General features: G+C 52.6%; 1 protein-coding gene across 2 annotated transcripts in view; it reads left to right on the top strand.

Annotated features, from left to right (window-relative positions):
• The window catches only part of COG6 (component of oligomeric golgi complex 6), a 1,358,763-nt gene that overhangs the window by 490,897 nt on the left and 845,772 nt on the right, over positions 1-22,094 (top strand). For both annotated transcript variants that reach the window (XM_069639705.1, XM_069639707.1), the window contains exon 8: positions 13,343-13,436. In XM_069639705.1, the coding sequence (XP_069495806.1) occupies positions 13,343-13,436 (94 nt within the window). The remainder of the gene's footprint in view (positions 1-13,342; positions 13,437-22,094) is intronic.

Genomic DNA, 22,094 nt, shown 5'->3' with positions numbered 1-22,094 from the left:
CGGGGAACGTGCATTTCAGTGGTTTGCGGGAAGTTTCACACGCGATTGTCCTGGGTACGTGTACATCAGGGGTGCGTGGGAAGTAACGCACGCGATTCCATCAGGGCACGTGTATTCCAGGGGTGCGCGGGAAGTATCACACGCAAAAGCAGCAGGGTACGTGTATTTCAGGGGTGCGCAGGAAGTATCACACGCGATTCCATCAGGGTACGTGTATTCCAGGGGTGCGTGGGGGTCACCACACGTGAATTGCACGTGTGGGTCCTCCCAGGTGTTCCCTCTACACCCTCCACGGCCCGTGCAGGCGGCCCACACCACAGGGGCCTACCCTGCACATGTCCCGCAGGCAGCCCATCCACCATGCCCATGCCCCCCAGCCAACCCACATATCACCTTGCACTACTGCCCACCAACACATGTCCCCCTGAACCCCCAGCCCCCAGGGGCACCCTCCACAAGGCCCCCACTCATGTCCAACTCATGTCTCCCACCACCCCCACCCCCCAGCAGTGCAGGGCAGCCTCCACCAGGCCCCCACTCATGTCTCCCATCACCACCACCCCCCAGCAGTGCAGGGGCAGCCTCCACCAGGCCCCCACTCATGTCTCCCACCACCCCCACCCCCCAGCAGTGCAGGGCACCCTCCACCAGGCCCCCACTCATGTCCAACTCATGTCTCCCATCACCCCCACCCCCCAGCAGTGCAGGGGCAGCCTCCACCAGGTCCCCACTCAGGTCCCCCTGCACCCCCACCCCCCAGGGGCACCCTCCACCAGGCCCCCACTCATGTCTCCCATCACCCCCACCCCCCAGCAGTGCGGGGCACCCTCCACCAAGCCCCCACTCATGTCCAACTCATGTGTCCCTGCACCCCCACCCCCCAGCATCCAGGGGCACCCTCCACCAGGCCCCCACTCATGTCTCCCACCACCCCCACCCCCCAGCAGTGCAGGGCACCCTCCACCGGGCCCCCACTCATGTCTCGCATCGCCCCCACTCCCCAGCAGTGCAGGTGCAGCCTCCACCAGGCCCCCACTCATGTCTCCCACCACCCCCACCCCCCAGCATCCAGGGGCACCCTCCACCAGGCCCCCACTCGTGTCTCCCACCACCCCCACCCCCCAGCAGTGCAGGGCATCCTCCACCAGGCCCCCACTCATGTCTCCCATCACCCCCACCCCCCAGCAGTGCAGGGGCAGCCTCCACCAGGCCCCCGCTCATGTCTCCCACCACCCTCACCCCTCAGCAGTGCAGGGCACCCTCCACCAGGCCCCCACTCATGTCCAACTCCTGTCCCCCTGCACCCCCACTCACCAGCATCCAGGGGCACCCTCCACCAGGCCCCCACTCATGTCTCCCTGCACCACCAACCCCCAGCAGTGCAGGGGCACCCTCCACCAGGCCCCCACTCATGTCTCCCATCACCCCCACCCCCCAGCAGTGCGGGGCACCCTCCACCAGGCCCCCACTCATGTCCCCCTGCACCCCCACCCCCCACCAGTGCAGGGCACCCTCCACCAGGCCCCCACTCATGTCTCCCACCACCCCCACCCCCCAGCAGTGCAGGGCACCCTCCACCAGGCCCCCACACATGTCTCCCAGCACCCCCACCCCCCAGCAGTGCAGGGCACCCTCCACCAGGCCCCCAGTCATGTCCAACTCATGTGTCCCTGCACCCCCACCCCCAGCATCCAGGGGCACCCTCCACCAGGCCCCCACTCATGTCTCCCTGCACCACCAACCCCCAGCAGTGCAGGGGCACCCTCCACCAGGCCCCCACTCATGTCTCCCATCACCCCCACCCCCCAGCAGTGCCGGGCACCCTCCACCAGGCCCCCACTCATGTCCCCCTGCACCCACACCCATCAGCATCCAGGGGCACCCTCCACCAGGCCCCCACTCATGTCTCCCATCACCCCCCCAAGCAGTGCAGGGCACCCTCCACCAGGCCCCCACTCATGTCCCCCAGCCAACATGTCATCACAATCTAGATCCCTGGCCCTTATGGTCAGCCTCCAAATGCCAAACACCCACCCGAGTATTGCATCCACCCACTTAGAAATGGCAATAACATGATAGAACCCCAATTGCAAGTTTGGAAATGAACACATGTCCCTCACATACACCCAATGGGTGTCAGTGAATGTCAAAACCCATATCATGATATGCATGAAACCAATGAGATGATACTACACATTGAAGTTTGAAGAAAAAATGTGTATTAAAAGCAACATAAATTGAATAAAAAATAAACAAACAATAATGGAAATTTTAAAAAAATAAACCAGCAGGTGCGTGAAATAATGCAAAACCACAAATCATAGTCCAAAGGAAAGATGTCCAAAGTCAGTCCACAAAAGTAAATCTAATGGAAAATTAAAATCGAAAACCATTGCTCCATGGGTAAATCATTAAAAAAAAAATGAAAATCCAAAAGTCAACTATATACAGATAAACAATCCTGGGTCCATGATCCCAACAGAAGAAATGAAACCTATCTAATAACACTACCTAAAAAAAAAAATATATACAAAAATGTGGCCCATTGTCCAAAAGGTCCAAAAAAAAATGCTAAACCAAAGGAAACCTAACACTAACTACAGAACTATTTACAAGGGCAGCGGGCTAGTCCGACGGCTCACTTCGGGATGTTCCGGGCCAGGGCATCATCGAATTCCTGCTCAATGTCCCGGAGGCGGTCCTCCTCCATAGCCCCGAGGGTCCGCAGGGCCGACGACATGTTCACCCAAACTCCCTGCGGATTGCCCCGAGGCACTCGGCCCACCTCAGGGCTCTCCGCATGGAGTTCTCTGCCCTGACCATCGTGAGCCGTACCTCTTCCGCCCGCTGCCGCTCCGCATCTATGGCGTGGCCCAACCGCTGCCACACGGAAGACACTTCCTGTCCTGGGTCCTCCTGCCCTCCGGCCGATGCCTGCCCCTCCGATGTCGAAGGCCCTGAGCCATCATGGCTCCCACCACGTTGCTGCTGCTGCTGGGCCTCTGCCTGTGCACTGCCTCCTGCTGCCTGCACATCCTCCGCTGGCTGGGGTGCAGTTGTTGATGTGGCCACCCCTGCTGGACGTCCGACTCCCGACTGTGGCAGGGATGCCTCCTCCACCAGCCTGGCCGCACCGTCGGAGGCAGATCCACAGGGCACCCAGGTGACTAATGGGTGGGAAGATGGCACGGAGGACGACTGGTGCATAGGGGGTTCATTTGAGGAGGGGGTCTGAGCAAGCCCCATCAAACGGAGGAATCCGGCCTGGGTGACCTGTCCCAGTAGGCCGACGCGGTCAACGAGCCATTCGAGATGACGTGCAGTCTCCTCATGAAAAGACTGCAGGTCACCTCGCATGGCCCGTTGACGCAATGCCACACCAGTCAGGACAGGCTCAACCCGTACCCGGATAGCCACGTCCGCAGGCAGAGGAAGGCCAGTTGTCGTGAGCTCATCCCCTGCCTGAAAACGGGTCTGGACGTAGGCATCCCTGCTGGTGCAAGATGATGCAGTGACAGGATCAGGGACAGGATTGCACACAGGCACCTCCGCGGCGACCTGTGCTGCCTCCTGTCCCTGGTCCTGCACTGCACCACTAGCACCAGTGGAATCCCCACCTCCAGACCCCGTCTCTGTTGCTTGCACGGCCTCCTCCTCCACCAAACCCCCCACCAACCTGGATGACTCCGTGCCATCTTCCCCCGTTGGACCCTGTGGGGTCCCAGCTGCCCCTTCTGCTGCCGAGGAGTCCAACTCCAACCTCGCCTCTTGGACCTCCCCCCGGCAGCTGCGGCCTGGGACGCGACACCGGATTCCTCACTCCCCGACGAGATCACAACCTGGGAGGGGAGCTGGGCCTTGCGTCTCCGGCTGGCGGTGTGATCCCCGCCGTTGTGCTCCACAGCACCTTCTCCGCCCTCTTCATCAGTTGACGCTGCAGACAGGGAGAAATAAAACACAGGCATCAGGGCACTGTACAATGGACACATACACACATGACAGTTGCACATGAGTGGCATTGGCAAACCTCAGACATGGCATCACAATTGGCAACACACATGTCATTTCAACTTGCACACATGAGCCATACCACAGCCACATCGCAACTGCCAGCACCATCCATACACATACAACGGCATGAGCAGGCAAAGGTGAGCCAAACATCACATGCAACACAGGGAGTGCACTACACATGCACGCACACCACCACACTTGCATGCATGTGTACACCTCAGCCAACTGTCGGTGTTCAGATGGGCATCCATGTCACATCTGCCAATCAGGCTTCCACATCCCGCTGTCACATGCATCCATGTTGCATCACTGTTGCACCCTTGTCAAATACACACACATGCACATGTACACAGTGCTGATACGTGCAGCTGAAAACAACATACATGTGTGACATCACGGACATGCCTACTTACATACACATTCATCCAAACATGTGTGCCCACACAACTGCATTTGGCATGCAAGCCTACACACACAAGCACCATCCATGTCTCATACATGACAGCCCTCCCATGTGTTAGCCTCACGGCCCTGTACACCCCCACCCATACTCGGCCCCATACAAACAGATGTGCAACCGGCACACTACTGGCACATCACCACACGCACAGCTTACAATCATGATGCATGTACACTTACCGCTCGACTCCAGACGGGTCTGGCTCTCAAGGACCTGGACGTGGAGCGCTGGGGATATGCGTTCCAGGACCCTCATCTGATCTTCCGACAAGTGGCCCCGGCACCCCTTAGCATCCGCTGCCTTCAAGAGGCGCCAGGCCTTGTTCAGGGTCCTGGACCTGAAGTCCTCCCAGCGCTTCTTGACATGTTGGAAGTCGCGGACTGCCACCAACTCCGCGTTGATGGTAGTCACGATGTCCGTCCAGATCCGAGTCCGTCCTTCCTTGTCGGCGCGCACACTTCCGAAGAGGGCATCATACTGCCCCAGGACTTGCTCCACCAGGACACCAACTTCCCTGGCACTGAAGCTGGTGCCCCTCTGCCTCTCTGGCCGGGGGTTGTCAGTGGTGCCAGATGTTGCAGTGCCCAACATGACAACCCCAGAGGCAGGAGTGGGTGGGCAACTGGGTCCTGGGGCTGGGCTGTGGAGCGATGGAATCCCAGTCGGGAGTCTTCGGTTCCAGCAGGGGTGGTCACAGCAACAGCACCCCTGGCTGATGTGCAGGCAGCAAATGGCAGGGCACCTGGGCAGCAGGCAGGCAGTCAGGCAGCAGCAGATGGCAGGTAGGAGCGTGCTCGGGGCTCTGGGGGGCAGTAAATCGGCTTTCTGGGCAGGAGCGTGGTCTTCCGTGTGCTTAAGCGTGGCCAGCTTGATACGCAGTGATTTGGCACGTGAAAATCCTGCACGTCTGCTTGTAATTCGAGGAAAGGCCCTTAGCGTGTAAGCGCGTCTGCACGCATACGCGATTTCATTGGCCCAAAGGGCCCCATGCGCAGCTATGACATCACGCGCATGGGCGTAGAGAATGGCGTGTGTAAAAAAAAAAAAAAAAAAAAAATAAGATACACGTCCGAGTGTCAAAGTGTGTAATTGGTGGAAATGGCCTCATCGCGTATGCGCGTCTGTGACGTGTGTATAAAAGGTACGTGTAGAACGCCATTTCCTTGTACGTGCTTTTCGTGAAGAGCGAGTGGGTGAAATCTTTACTTCTTGTCGGTTCACACGCGATTTACTTCACAGCGTTTCAAGTTCGTACTCCCTGTTACCTCTGACAGCTTTTTCTCTTTTCCTCTTTTTCCTGGGCCTGTTTCCTCAAACAGCGTTCCCTTCTACTGTTGTCCTGTCTCCTCAGACAGCATACAATTCTTCTTTTGGCGGGGGTGTTGCCAACGCGCACATGCGCATATTTTTCACGCTTTTGTTCCTGGCAGACGGTGAGTCGTGCACGTATTTAACATCTGTGCTTTCCCCGTGTGCCGCATACCCCTTCAGAGGTCATTCTAGGCTGCGTGTGAAACGCATACGTTCATTCTTGTGTTTCTGGGTGCCACAGCATAGTGCAGGTTTATTTTTCCACACAGGTGGTCTAGGAGGGGTTGCGTGCACCTTACTTCCCTTTTTTGGGGTGCCTGTGCGTTGCGTGACCCGTCATCTTTCCCCAGGGGTGACGTACAGCCTTGCTAGAGCACTAGGGTACGATTACCATCTGGTACCCAACCCCTTTGACCCCCAATTGCCCAGGACAATAGTTCACATCGACTCACATACGCACAATAACATCAGTGCCATGGCTGGGAGGCGAACAAGCCGTAAGGGTGGCAAAGGTGGCCGAGCCCCAAGTGGTGGCCGTGGTGGATCCGGTAGGGGACGTGGCCGTGACTTGCAGGGTGCCCCTGGCCCCCCAGCCCTTGTTGGACCAGCCCCCTGTGGAACCAGACCTGGCACAGGGTGACTCTATGGCTGACTTCCAGGTCAGCAGGTCTAGGCCACGTGCGCCGGTGCACGTTGGTGTCATCAGGCCACGTGACTCAGGGGCAGCTATGTCATCTGCTGCCCCGCGTAGGCAGGCTGGGGAGGCTGCAGGGGCAGCTGCGGCTCCATCCACCCCACCTCACACACCCAGCCAGGACAGTGTCGGTCCAAGTCCATCCTGCTGACATTCCCCCTGACACCATCACACTTGAGCTAATGGCTGCACCAACTCCCATGCTGAGTGTGCAATCCCACACTCCTAGTACAGAGTCCACCGGGGCTCCTTCCCCTAGTGTCCAGAGCGGCGTAGGACACTCGGGATCCCCACCACCTTCCAAACATAAGAGGAAGAGTGCTCGTCCAGTAGAGGCTGATGCCCCAGACACGGCTACACAGTCCGGCCCGTCAAGGAAGCCCAGCTTCAATGAGGCCGAACTGAATGCACTTGTAGAGTATGTGTCCGCACATGACCGCAAAATGGTGATTGTTGCAGGATCCAAGACCACACCTGCACAACGTCAGGCACACTGGCAGACCATCGCGGACATCATAAGTGCCCTTGGAATCGTGAGGCGCACAGCTACTGAATGCTACAAGCGCTGGAATGACCTGAAGCGCAGGGCAAAGAATAAGATGGCCTCAAGTCATGCCGCTACTCTAGTGACATGAGGTGGGTCTCCAGCACAGGACATAAAACTCACTCCACATGAGCAGGTTGCTGGGACCTACGTCACGGAGGAACAGATCCAAGGCGTGGGAGAACTGGCAGATTACGAGGCATTGTCCGGTGAGTGCACATGCATGTGTGTGTCATCCATGTGCATGGTGTGTGTGTGAGGGCTTCTCTTTGGGTGCCAGGTGAGGGTGTGTGTGCCTGAGTGGTTTGGGTCACCCATGTGCCTCATCCAATACATTCTGCGCACCAGCATTTGGGTATAGCAGTATCCCTTCTGCCAGCATTAGACATCCAGCCCATCACCACGCCAGTTGCCCTTGAAGTGTCATCTTGCCACAACATTGTTGCTTATTTTCCTCTGTTTATTCAGGCAGATTGTTTGCATACCACCACTTTTACTAGGCATTTCTCAGTCCTATTGTCACATGTCTGACATGGCTATGGTACAGTGGACTGGCTTTGTTTCCTGGACATGATTTGTTTAGACATGTCCCTGTGCTATAGGACCATTTTGGACTGGCAGCTCCAGGTTAAACATTTGAACCATTTCAATGAAAAAATCAATTTCATGAGCAAACTAGACTGAATGAACAATTGGTGCCCTCCTCTCCCTCTTCACTTTATGGCTAGGGTACATGCCATCTGTGTGATGGCATGTTTATTTGACCTGCCAATCACAGGCCAATGTGTGATGCCACTGCTAGGCAGCATGCAGCAAATGTCATCAATGTGTGCCATCTGCCTCCCCTTCACACGCAGTGACGGTGCATGCATGGGAGGGTTTTGGTCATGTGGGACATGTGTCAATCAAGTGCTGTTTCTGTAGCTTCTCAGCCCGAATTGTGTGCCATAGTGCTAATGCCTGTTTCCATTTGTTTTCTTTTATGTCTTTGCAGGGGATGACGCACTTTATACTGCTGGGGTTGTGGAGATGGTGCAGACCCAGGAGGGGTCTCAGGCCCGACCACCACCAGTGAGGGACGTGGTGTGGTGGTGGGTGAGAACCCACAACTGCTGTAGGTCGTGCTCTCAAGGGGTGTCTCTGGCTGCACCTCCCCCGAGCTGTATTCAGGTGTCGATTCGGATGATGAGACCTATGTGCCGTCGCAGGTGAGTGTTCCTGGGAGGGATTCTGTTCTGTCCGACCCACCTGCACCAGGGTTAGAACCCTCAATGGGGATGTCAGTGTTGGCAGGTACGCCTTTGGTGGTTACGGATGCAGGGTCACACTCCAACATCTGATCCTGTTCCTGGGCCAGCAGATCTGAGGGGGAATGCAGTCCTGCAGCCTCAGGCAGTGCCGGCACAGCAAGGCGCAGTTCGCCTTGCCCCAGACAGGTGTGGTGCCCGCCGACGTGGTGGCCGTACGGCACCTGGCAATACCGCATGGGAGCAATCCATATACGGTATGGCAACCCAACAGGCAGCATCATCAGAGATGATGGCTCAGGCCATGGATAGGGTGGCCACTTCCATTGTCCTCCCCCCCCGAAAGGCTGATGGAGCGACTACAGCAGGCAACAGACTCCATCTGCCAGTCACACAGGGAGGACATGTTGGCGTCCGACAGGGACAGGCGGGCGGCACTGGCGACTCTGCGGGAAGCCATTTCCATAGAGTTCCAGGGCGACACTTCCACATGAACAATCTCAGGCTGCTATGGTTCTGACAGTTCATAATTGTCAGGTCGAGTCATCATTGCTTATCAGATTGTATGTGCCAGGGCTGTGTGCACTCCACAGGGGTGTGATTTCTATGTGAAGTAATTAGCCACCAGCTGCGTACGGGCTGCCTCACCCCGTGCCCTTTCCCCTCCCATGCGCAGCGGGCGTGCATGTGGTTGGGGATGTGGGGGCACCACCATGTCCACAGCCAGGCCCCGGCGTGTTGCAACATTGTGCAGGACACATGCTGCCACTATGATCCTGCACACTACTGGGGGCGCATATAACAGCTGCCCGCCAGAACGGTCAAGGGAGCGAAAGCGTGACTTGAGCACTCCGAATGTGCGCTCCACTATGCCCCGGGTTGCAATATGGGTTGTGTTGTATCTTACCTCGGGAGGCGTGATGGGGTTCCGAATTGGCGTCATCATGTGGGTGCTCAGAGGGTAGGCACTGTCCCCTGGTGAGGAGGTGATGGATATCATTAGTGGGGTAGTGACATAACTCTGCATCTGACATGCATGCATGTGCAGTGGCATTCATACTCACCAAGCAGCCATGTATCGCCATGCCGCCTAGCTTCTAGGTCCCGGCTTAGGGTAGACATTCGGTAAATGAAGCTGTCGTGGGTGGACCCTGGATAGTTGGCATATACTGAGGTGATGATTCCCTTGGCATTACATACTACCTGCACGTTGATGGAATGCCAGTTCTTGCGGTTCCTGTAGATGTGCTCAGATGCCCTGGGGGGACGTAGTGCCACATGGGTGCAGTCAATGGCACCTAGCACTTTGGGGAATTGTGCCACACCGTAGAAATCCAGGGCGGCAGCCTGCCTTTCTGCAGGTGTCCTGGGCAGGTATATGTGCCTGCGGACTGATGGGCGTGCAGTGATGATGTTCAAGACCTGGTGTAGGCAGCGTGACTGTGTGGCCTGTGACACCCCACCCACTATGGCACTTGAAATGATCCAGGGGCCAAGAAGTGCAGTACATTAAGGACCTTCTCCAGGGGGCTGAGTGCTTGGGAGCACAGGGTGGGTGATGTGAGGTCATCCTCCCACTCACTGACCAGGTCCAGTATTATGTGTGGTGGAAACCTGTACCTCCCATACACCTGGTCATCAGGCATCCCAAAAAGGCTGGTTCTGGGAGTGATAATCCGGGCCCTCACTATCCTCCTCCTCCTCCTTTGGTAACCCACGGCCACTGCTGCTAGGAACGGTTTATGCATCCTGGCGTCTGAGCTTGTTTGTTGCTTGCGCGCACTTTTATGCTGCGCGGGTTGACGTACGCCTGCTTCATGCTGGCGTACGCGTTTCAGGATTGGACCATTTATTTTTCGGCGCGTTGTAGGCGACCGTGTGAATCTTCCCGCCCACCCCAGGAATACACGTAACACGCTCTCCCGGGCCCAGTTGCAAGTAAATATTCCTGCCCACCCCTGGAATACACATACCCCACTCTCACAGGCCCAGTCGCGTGTGGAAGTTCACGCGCACACCGAAATACACACGTACCCTGCAAAATCGCGTGTGAAACTTCACACGCACCCCGAAATACACGTACCCAGGGCAATTGCGTGTGGAACTTCCCGTGAACCCTGTAATACACGTAGCCTGCTGGTATCGCGTGTGGAAGTTCACGCGGACCCATAATACACGTACCCTGATGGTATTGCATGGGAGACTACCCGCGCACCCCAAGAATACACGTACCCAGGCAAATCGCATGGCTGGGGGGTGGGGGTGCTGGGAGACATGTGTGGGGGCCTGGTGGAGGGTGCCCTGCACTGCTGGGGGGTGGGGGTGCTGGGAGACATGAGTGGGGGCCTGGTGGAGGGTGCCCCTGGATGCTGGGGGGTGGGGGTGCAGGGGGACATGTGTGGGGGCCTGGTGGAGGGTGCCCCTGAATGCTGGTGCGTGTGGGTGATGGGACACATGAGTTGGACATGAGTGGGGGCCTGGTGGAGGGTGCCCTGCACTGCTGGGGGGTGGGGGTGCTGGGAGACATGTGTGGGGGCCTGGTGGATGGTGCCCTGCACTGCTGGGGGGTGGGGGTGCAGGGGGACATGAGTGGGGGCCTGGTGGAGGGTGCCCTGCACTGCTGGGGGGTGGGGGTGATGGGAGACATGAGTGGGGGCCTGGTGGAGGGTGCCCCTAGATGCTTGTGGGTGGGGGTGCAGGGGGACATGAGTGGGGGGCTGGTGGAGGGTGCCCCTGGATGCTGGTGGGTGGGGGTGATGGGTCACATGAGTTGGACATGAGTGGGGGCCTGGTGGAGGTTGCCCCTGGATGCTGGTGGGTGGGGTGGCTGGGGGACATGAGTTGGACATGAGTGGGGGCCTGGTGGAGGGTGCCCTGCACTGCTGGGGGGTGGGGGTGGTGGGAGACATGAGTGGGGGCCTGGTGGAGGCTGCCCCTGCACTGCTGGGGGGTGGGGGTGATGGGAGACATGAGTGGGGGCCTGGTGGAGGGTGCCCTGCACTTCTGTGGGGTGGGGGTGCTGGGAGACATGTGTTGGTGATCAGTAGTGCCAAGTGACATGTGGGTTGGCTGGGGGGCATGGACATGGTGGATGGGTTGCCCGTGGGACATGAGCAGGGGTGCAGGGTAGTCCCCTGTGGTGTGGGCTGCCTGCAGGGGCCATGGAGGGTGTAGAGGGAACACCTGAGAGGACCCACACGGCCAAATCACGTGTAGCATTCCCCGGCACCACCGAAATACATGTACCCTGCTCAAATCGCGTGTGAATCTTCCCGCGCATCTCGGAATACACGTACCCAGGCCAATCGCGTGTGGAACTTCCTGCGCACCCGAAGTAAACGTACCCAGGCCAATTGCGTGTGGAACTTCCCACGCATCCCGAAGTACACGTACCCAGGCCAATCACGTGTGGAACTTCCCGCGCACCCCGAAACACACGTACCCAGGCTAATCGCGTGTGGAACTTCCCACGCACCCCGAAGTACACGTACCCAGGCTAATCGCGTGTGGAACTTCCCGCGCACCCCGAAGTACACGTACCCAGGCCAATCGCGTGTGGAACTTCCCGCGCACCCCGAAGTACACCTACCCAGGCCAATCGCGTGTGGAACTTCCCGCGCACCCCGAAGTACACCTACCTAGGCCAATCGCGTGTGGAACTTCCCACGCACCCAGAAACACACGCACACGCTATTTTTCACACAGCGGGTGTCCGTGTTTGTCGGTACCCCTTTGCACCTCATTTGTCCTAGAGGGCCACTGTATGGACCATTCATCATGGCTGTATATGGGTGCTTTTTGTTAGCGCACATTTTGGCGCACATTTATTTCAGGCGCAGGGACGCTGCCGCCTTCTTTCTTGTGGCATACTTGTTTGGCCCGTGCGCGTCTTTCACCGTGTGCTGGTTTGCCCTATTCGATTCCATGAATACGGGTTGTAGGTGAGCGTGTGGGCTTTCCGCGCACTTGCCTCCTGTACTTCCCCCGTGACGCCCATATTTTCACGCGTTGTTCCCCATTCCAAGTGTTACGCCCCGTGTTCCGCCTACTTTTGTGATGTGCGCCGCGCTATGTGCGATTTCGCAGTGGCCGTGGCGCACGCTGTTGGATGACCTGTGCGCCGGCGTGCGCGACGCACTTTTTCAGCGCACATCCAATGTTTTTCTCGCGCACAGACTTCCATGAATCGATGTGCGCTGGTTTCCCTGCGATTTTCGCACTTGCACTGCGATTTTCGCACTTTTACTGCGAATCGCACGTTTTGGCACCTCTGCGCGGGAATTTTCGGCGCACATTAATTCCATGAATCGACCGCTGAGTCTGTAGTGCGAGCATGGCCTTCCCCAGGATCCTTAACACCCTTCTCAAGAAGAATGCTGAAAACCAAGCATTGAAGAGCCAGCTCCAAAATGGGCAAAACAGAAATAAATGTGGCCTTGTTTTGGTCCCTCCATGGAGCCAGGCGCACCAGCAGTCCTCTGGTTTTCTGCTCCACCCCGTCTTTAAACCATGAAACGTAAATTGGACAAACTTTCTCTTTGTGTCTAGCTCCCAGGCTGCCACTGGCAGTGTTTTCCTCTGAAATATCCTCCAGGGCATGATTTGCCCTATGACAGACTTAGCATCAAGTTCCTCACAATTGGTCTGTTTTAAGCATTCCTTGCAGTATTTTGAAATAATTACTCTAACATTTCATCGTGCTTACTTAAAACGACTACAGGCTCTTGCATAAGCTGACAATCTCTCAACATTGGCTATTCTTGCTTTTCCTCATTGTCTCCTTTTCAAAGTTATTGTAATATTGATTTCTAAATATTAAATTGTTTTATGGGCAAATAAATTATCCAGCAGTTGGTTCCTATCTCCCCAAAATATATATTTTTAAATGACACGTCACTAAGTGTAAATGTATATCAATTTTTTTTATTGCAATAGATTAAGTTCCTGGATTCCCAAATATATTCTGAAAGCTTGCTAAAAAATATATATGACTGTGCCCTAGTTAAGATTCAGAGAAGGTCCCCATGCATCACCCATCGGATAACTAACATGTTCTCCTCTTTTTGTTTCAGATGAGTGCAGAACGTTGACACAAGAATCGTGTGACATTTCTCCTGTTCTTACTCACGCAATGGAAGCTCTACAGGACCGACCCGTTTTGTACAAGTCAGTCGCAGCCTTATCATGCCTTTGTTTTTTTTTTTTTTACAAAAATTCAGTTTTGAAAGTTCAGCTACGTTTTTAAAAAGAATCCTAGAATGTTGTGGCCCATTTTTTTTATATCTTGTTTGCTAAGTTTTTAGAACAATTGTTTTACATTCATTTGTAGAAGGCTTTTCATATGTGAGCTACACCTTACATCGGGGAGCAGCAGGTGATTAGGGATCGCAAACACGTACGTGGCACTGTCACTACACAGTTACTGTAGATATTTAGCTTCAGTACATCAACCATTTACAACTTGAGACACAGTTGTAGATGAAGTCCTTTGCCAAGAATCCCACTTTACCACAGAATCAGCATTTGATGGAGATTTACTTTGAACAAAATGGTGAATTGGGTTAATGTGTGATTCATGCCACTTCACAAACACAGATGTTAAGAAAACAACTTATGTCGAGCGATTTGAACAGTGGGCGATAATTTAAATTCTTTTTTTACTAGTTTTCAAAAAATTCTTTTTTAAATAGTTTTTATTGATTTTTACACCACAAACAACCAAATATAATGCAACAATAACATGACTTCCACATACACCCCAACCCCCCACACAAGCTTACACCATTCCATCATTCTCTATTACCTCCACTGAGGGTGTGTTCTGTGCTTTGCCTGTCGAAGGGTTATTTTCTCCAACGCCAGTCTGAGCCGACTCAAACACTGTTGCCACTAACTGCCTCCAAGCCATCAGTATCTCTTCTGGGTCCCCCTCTCCCCCCGTTAGCTGCTTCATCCCACACCACAGTCTCAGCTTCCACCCATTTTTGAAGGTCGCGCCACCATACTTCCACCCTCGGTTTGCTATTAGCTTTCCAGCCCATAGCAATCCTGCGCTTGGCTAGTATGTAGGCCAGGTCCTTGAGCTTGCATACATGTTTCAACTTGCACGGCCTGGGAAATCCTCCCATCATGCATGCCCACAGAGATTCTACCTCCAGTTGAATTCCTTTCTCACAAGCAACGCGCCGCCTCCGGCCAAAATCTTCCTATTTCGGGCATCCCCAAAACATGTGCATCATTCCCGCATTTACTTCTCGACATTTAGGACATGTCTGTATCCTGGCATTCTTGAATCGTGCAATCCTCTCTGGGATTATATACGCCCTGTGGGTAATATACAACTGGATTTGGTGCAATCTTGCATTTCTAGACACTTTTCTGTGATATCTTTGGGCTCTCACCCATAACCCGTCACTCATAGGTTCCCCCGCTTCCTCCTCCCAGTCCCGTCTCAACTGGAGCACCTCTTCACCAACCCTAGACATGAGCAGCTCATAAATTCGGGAGAACTCGTGGCCTCCATCTGCCACATCATAGATTTTCAATGATCATGTTGGGCTCACCCTCCAGCACTATGTCCACCCACGTATTTTTTACCATCCGCACCAACCTAGTGTAAGTGATATGTTGTCCCTGTTGCAGACCAGTGTCTTGCACAAGCGTGTCAAATTCCAATTCCCTCCGATCCTGACACTTGTCCCCAACCGTTGCAATACCATTCGGTTCCCAATGTCTGCGGATTATCTTCCGCAGTGGTTCATCCACCCGTGTCAATGTCACTAGCGGTTTCTGTGGGGAGCACAGGGCTGGGTTCTCTATAGCCTACAAGCTCTCTGCCATATCTTCCCTCCTAATCCCAACATCCTCGTGCATCCCTTCTGTTGTGCCTTTGGCAACCAAATCCATTCTTTCAGAAAGAATGGGGCACATTCAGCCTTTAGTAGTCTAGACTCTGGTGTCGGATCATCTGAGAGCCACCTGGGGACATACTGCAGTTGACTGGCTAATTAATAAGTCTCAAAGTTTGGCAACCTGATGCCCCCCCTATCATGTGTTTTGTAATTCCCACAGTTCTATCCTATTTCTAGTATTGTGCCAGATAAATCCCCTGCACAGGCTGTGGAGCTTGACAAAGAATCGATTGGGTATCATGTGAGGTATGTTCCCGTAAAAGTGCAGCAACCTACGCAACGCCACCATTTTTAGTAATGCCACTCCCCCCATCCTAGTCAAGGTGAGCTTGGCCCAGAATTTCATACTGTGTTCTATATTAGCCACCGACTTCTCCGTGTTGTGTTTATGTTCAAGCCCCGGTGTATGATATATATCGATCCCCAGGTATCTAAAGGTCTCAGTTACCCGCTGTATTTGGAGTGATGGTAGCTCTTATCGTGGTATCCCTTTATACCTACCCAGGGGAAACATACATGATTCACTGTTATTCCGTAAAACGATGCATACCTATCCATCACTTCCAATATGTATTCTAGATACTCTTCAGGGTATCTTGGGTTTAACAACATATCATCAGCATACATGGAAATCAAATTTAGCCCCCCCCCCCTTCGTAGGAATACCCACTTCCCTGTAATGATGCCTCAAGTATATGGCTATGGGTTCTAAAGCCAGAATAAACAACATCAGGGACCACGGCCATCCTTGTCTGGTGACCCTACCAAGTTGCCATCGATCAGAGATGATCACGCCCATCTTGACTCAAGCCAGTGGCGCGCTATATAGCAGATGCACCCACTTCAAATATATTGGCCCCATCCCGTAGCCTCTCAAGGCCACCATCAGCCATGGCAATTTGACAGAGTCAAAGGCCTTCACCACATCCAATGATATTATTGCCACCTCCTGTGGGTCCTCCTCAGTTTGTTCTATAATACTATGAAGCCTCTTAAGGTTATCAGATATGTTCCCGTGCGGGACATACCCTGTCTGATCGGGATGAATGAGTTTATTAATGACCGGACTCAACCTGTTTGCCAGCATTGCAGTTATTATCTTGCTGTCTTGGTTCAGCGAGGATAGCAGTCTGTACGACCCGCAATCTATGCTGGACTTGTTGGGCTTAAGGAGCGGGATAATGATCGCCTCCCTCAGAGATTCTGGCAACGCTCCCTTTTCTAGTACTTCATTTAACATTGCCAGCATCGGGGGGAGCAGTTCCGCCCTGTATGTTGTATAAAATTTGCTAGGGAGTCCGTCTGCCCCTGGGGCCTTACTAGTGGGTAAGAGCTTGATCACCTCCCCCAGTTCCTCTAGGGTGATTGGGACCTCCAGATTCTCCCTTTCCAGTGTCTCCAGTTTGGGAAGGCGAATGTCTTCCAGTGTATCTAATATATCTTCCTCTGACTCCCCGCCCGTATCAGCGTACAGTTGCTGGTCAAACTCTACAAAGCCATCTTTCACTTCTCTTTGAGTGTCTAGTGTTTGCCCATTTTTGCCTCATATTGCTCTAATTGATTGCTTACGCGTCTCAAATTTGTACATAGTTTTCACAGAATTCAACAAGAATTCACAATTAAACATTTAATTTAACAGCATAACACTAGTATTTATGTATACAGTAGCATCAAACATGTGAACAACTTCACAAATTCTAGAAATCAAAAATGTCTGGTGTAGAACAATAGGAAAATCGAAACTGTAATGCTACCAACTTCAAAACACAACTCTCCTAATTGTAAATGTATTAAAGCACAAAAGACAAAGAAAGACAAAACGCACAGATATACACCTACACACACATAAACATACACACACCCACCCATATTAACTTAAAATCACATGCGTTTGCTTGGATCTTCTACCATACAATTAATTTCTATGAACCATATAGGCAGTATTTTAGAAGAAAATCAAATCGCAAAGCTGCTCTTCATAGTTTGACCAGCAATCACAAATACTTTTTGATGTCAAACTGTCTCAGTACACTCAAAAACAAGTAGAGAATAGAAAGTGTTTATGCCAAGGTGGAACAAGTTTTATGATTCAAGGCTAATATTAGTAATATTAGGTTTGAATTTAGCTCTTGATGCCAGCTTCTAAGCACTCTTATTATAGCAGTTGCTCAATTTAATAGTAACAACCTTCAAAGTATAACTAGTTTAGTCTGCCAAACCAGGATTCAAACTTGCGACATCCAAGATGACCCCAAGTTAAGGTTAATGCTTAACGCGCCAGCTATCCTACACATTGTTACAGCTGAAGAATTAGGGCTCCCTGCTGAGATAATAGATAGGTTTACAGTAGCAGGGAAAAGAGGCTCTTTCATTATAAATCCTTTAAACTTACAGGGAATGCACCAGGATTGTGATGCTCCTCTCAATTGCTCTTTGTAGATCTTTGAGTTTTGAGATGACCAGAGAAATAAGAGCAGGGTCGGCCTTAGGGTACGGCTGCCCAGTCGACCGCCCGGGGCACCATTAGTCCCCGCCATGCCAGCACAAGCCTGTCTTTCAAGGTCTCCCCCTAGCTGTCACGGTGCGAAAAGGCATGGCAGGCGCCCTATTGAAAATAAATGTGCCCCACTCTCGGGAGCGGGTACATTTAATAACAATAGGGTGCTGATGCTCTTGCACCAGCGCCTATTGAAAAATGTGGTGCGTGGAGGTGAGGAGGGGCCACATTTTTGTTTTGCTGCTCGGGCCACTGCCGCTGCTAAGGCAGCGCTGGATAAGAGCCAGAGGGCTTCATTATTAGTATGGCGGTGCAGGAAAACAGTGGCAGTAATGGAATTACCGCCGCTTTTCCCGTTCCGCCATACTACGAGTTTGGCCTGGAGTGTGGGATTTACCGCCAGCATTATGCTGGAGGTAAATCCTGCCACTTTCTGCTGATAAAAACAGCAAAATCAGAGTATTTTCTGCAGCAGTAATTCCACCAGCTGTAATTGTCACTGAAATCCCCAATGGAGTCCTATGGACTTCAAATTAATGGGATCTAACACCACCACTACCACTTGTAATCTGGCGTTAAATCCGCCGGACCAAGCGGTCTTAACAGTAATTCCATCGGGTGGTATTACGGGGGATTTACTGCCGAAATACCGCCCAACTCGTAATGAGGCCCAGAGTGCTTTGTAAGATGCAAGTAGAAGACACTTTCAATTTTGCTTGTAAGTAAAGAAACCCATAACAAGGTGAAATATCTGATGCATGACTGCATTGTTCACTTTCAACGATTGAGAATCTTATTCGAGAAGGAACAACCACTAGACATGTTTCTCAGAGGAAAATCCTTAGGCGGCGTCCCATGCCCACGATTTTAGCATCTGAAAATAGTTTTCTGGACTGTGCAACCCCTTGTATGTTTATATTAAATGTGGGTGTTGTATTGTCCTTTTTGATTCAGCACCTTTTGTTTCGAATGGACAGCAAAATAATTTTTTTTAAAGAATTTTATTAATTTTTCAATACAACCAACAACACAAACCAAACACGCAGTGCGATCCACCATCATTACATTTAACATCAATTGGTCTTTATTTACTGCCCCCCTACTCCCACCCCCCCTTCGTGAGCCTGTTTATCCTTCACACCCAGTATCTGCCACACATGGATGGGCGTCATTATCATCAGATTCCTCTGGATCTGACATTGTTCCAAATAGGCCAGATATCAATGTTTTCCACGCCATCAGGGTACCCACTTCCTCCTCCCAAGACATGCAACTTGCCTCCTGCCACACCACCATTTCAGCTTCCGCCCATTTCTGTAAATCTTTCCACCACACCTCCACCCGTGGCTTATGACACTTTTTCCATCCCATAGCTATCCTTCGTTTTGCAAGCACTTACGCTAAGTCTTTCAGTTTCCCAACATGCTTCAGCTTCCGTGGCCTAGGAAACCCTCCCAACAAGCAGGCCCAAGCCGTATCAACGGCGAGCGTGACGCCTTTCTCTGCTAGCTTTTGTGCAACTTCTCTCCAGAACCCCTCGATCATTGGGCACGCCCAGAACATGTGTCATATCAGCATTCTCCTCATCGCTCTTAGGGCACGCCTGTCTCCCGGCATTCCGGAATTTAGATATCCTCAGCGGGGTCATATATGCTCTGTGCGTTACGTACAACTGTATTTGCTGCAATCTGGCATTCCTAGATACTTTCTTATGGTATCCCAGGGCCCGCTCCCACATCCCATCTTCCATTTGGGCTCCCACCTCTGTTTCCCAATCCAATCTCAAATGTGTCAATTCTTTTCCAACCTTAGTCATTACCATCTCATACAATCTAGAGATTTCATGTCCCCCCTCAGTTGTGTCATATATCACTCCCATAATGGTGTCCGGTTCCTCTGCCAGAACTGTCTCAGGCCACGTTATCCGAATCTTCCGCACCAGCCCGTGATACGTAACATATTGGCCCCCATGTAGCCCCTCCTCCTCTCCAAGTCCTTCGAACTCCCTGATGGCCCCCTCTTGCCATACATCACCCAACGTTGCCAGTCCCACTGACTCCCAATAGGTTCTGATAATCACCCTCAGTTGCTCATCTCCTCCCGCCAAAGCAACCAGAGGTACCTGCGGGGAACATGGGAGCGGGTCCCCCATTATTATGCATGCTCGTCGCCACATTTTCCACCCAAGCCTCATCATCCCCGGGTACTCCCTTATTTCTGACTCAGGCAACCAGATAATTTCTTTCAAGTAAAACGGGGCACAGTCATACCCGAACAATCTAAATTCCGGGGTCGCTTCATCGGAGAGCCATTTGGCCACAACCTGTAATTGACTCGCTATATAATAGGCCACAAAATTAGGTAGCTTGACGCCCCCTTTTTCGTGAAAGTTCTGCAACTTCCAGAGCGCTACTGTTTCGGGTACCATGCCACAGAAAGTCTCTACACACACCATTTAATTGAACAAAAAAACCTCTTAGGAATCATATGTGGAATATTGTTAAAATAGTGCAGGAGCCTAGGCAGAACCACCATCTTCAGCATCGCTCCCCGTCCCATCATCGCTAAGGGCAACTTCTCCCAAAATCTCATGCATTTGCGGATTTTCTCAATGGCCATCTCGGTATTACACCTGTGTTCCTCCTCCGCCGTATGGCACACATCTATTCGCAGGTAGCGGAAAGAGCCCACAGTCCACGACACATGCAACACCGGCAACCTTTCCACAGGGATTCCTTTATAACTGCCCAGAGGGAAAATGCTAGATTTCTGGGGATTCACAGCTATACCGGACAACCTTGCATACCTTTCCATCACCTCCAGAATATGCTGAAGGTTTTCTTCCGGTATCTCAAATATAATAACAAATCATCCGTATACAAGGATATCAAGTGCCGTTCCCCCCCAACCTCGATACCTATCGGATCGTATTGCTGCCTCAGATACAGTGCCAGAGGCTCCAGAGCCAAAATGTACAACATCGGGGACCAGGGGCACCCTTGTCTAGTGCCCCTGCTAAGTTGCCATCTCTCGGATATCACTGTACCCTTCCGTACCCTGGCCAGTGGCGCACTATACAGCATCTCCGCCCTCCTAATGTACCCCGACCCCATTCCATACTCTCCCAAAGCCGCCAGCAGCCACGCCCATCTGACCGAGTCGAAAGCTTTTACCGCCTCCAAAGACACGATTGCCATCTCTCCTTCATTGTCACAGCCCCATTCGATCACCCGATGGAGTCGCCTGTGGTTGTGAGTAATATTCCTGTCCGGGACGTAGCCCGTTTGGTCCGGGTGTATCAATTTGCCAATTACTTTCCGCAGTCTATTCGCTAGGACAGCCGTCAATATCTTGCTGTCCTGGTTCAGCATCGACAGCGGGCTATACGGTCCGCAGCTATGCCCAGGTTTATTAGGTTTAGGGAGCGGTATTATGACCGCCTCTCTGAGCGACTCCGGCAACCGTCCCACCTCAAACGCCTCATTGAGCATTTCCAACATTGGGGGGAGCACTTCCGCCCCATGTGCTTTATAAAATTCACTAGGTAATCCATCTGCTCCCGGAGCCTTACTAGTAGGTAGCTACCTAACTACCTCCTCCAACGTAATTAGAGCATCTAGTTCTTCTCTTTCCTCTGTGCTTATCTTAGGCAACCCAATGTCTTGCAGAGTTTCCAGCATTTCGTCCCGGCTAACTCCTCCTCTATCCTCATATAACTCTCTATAGTAATCCGCAAATTCCCTATTGACTCCCTCTTGGGTGTCTGGCACCTCCCCATCTTCCCTGGTTATTGTCCTAATCGGGGGCCTCGGGGTTTCACATTTATATAGCCACGTCAAGAGACGGCCCGTTTTATCTCCACCCGCATGTTGTCTCTCAACGTACTTTCTGTAATTGAGGTTGCAGAGCCTTTCCCAGTATTCTGTGCACTGTTGCTGTAGTTTAAGCACCAGCTCGGTGTCTATGAATTCACGTTTTAGTTCTCTCTCTAACTCGCCTTCCACTCTTTGTAAATCAGCCAGAACCCCATCCTGCAGGCCTTTTGATTTAGCAATGGCCACACCCCGTGCCACCACCTTGAAAGCCTCCCACAGTGTCCCCGCCGAGTCAACGCTGCCTGTATTCACCTCAAAATAACTTATGATTTCTTCTCTTATATCCTCCCGAAAAGCCGGGTCTTTGAGCGCCTCCGCTCGGAGGCGCCACGTCAGAATCCATGCCCTAGGGTGGCCATATTGCCACCCCACGCCCAAGGGCGAGTGATCCGACAGGACCCTCGCTTTATATTCTATATGAGCAATCTCTATCATTACATCTGACGTGGCAAAGACATAATCAAGTCTAGTGTGTAGCTGTTGTGGGGCCGAGTAATGTGAATACTGCCTCTCATTAGGGTGCTTAGCTCTCCACACATCC

The sequence above is a fragment of the Ambystoma mexicanum genome, chromosome 7q (genome assembly GCF_040938575.1).
Source record: "Ambystoma mexicanum isolate Mex_15411 chromosome 7q, UKY_AmexF1_1, whole genome shotgun sequence".
NCBI classification, from domain to species: Eukaryota; Metazoa; Chordata; class Amphibia; order Caudata; family Ambystomatidae; genus Ambystoma; species Ambystoma mexicanum.
This window is presented reverse-complemented; position numbering and strand designations above follow the sequence as displayed.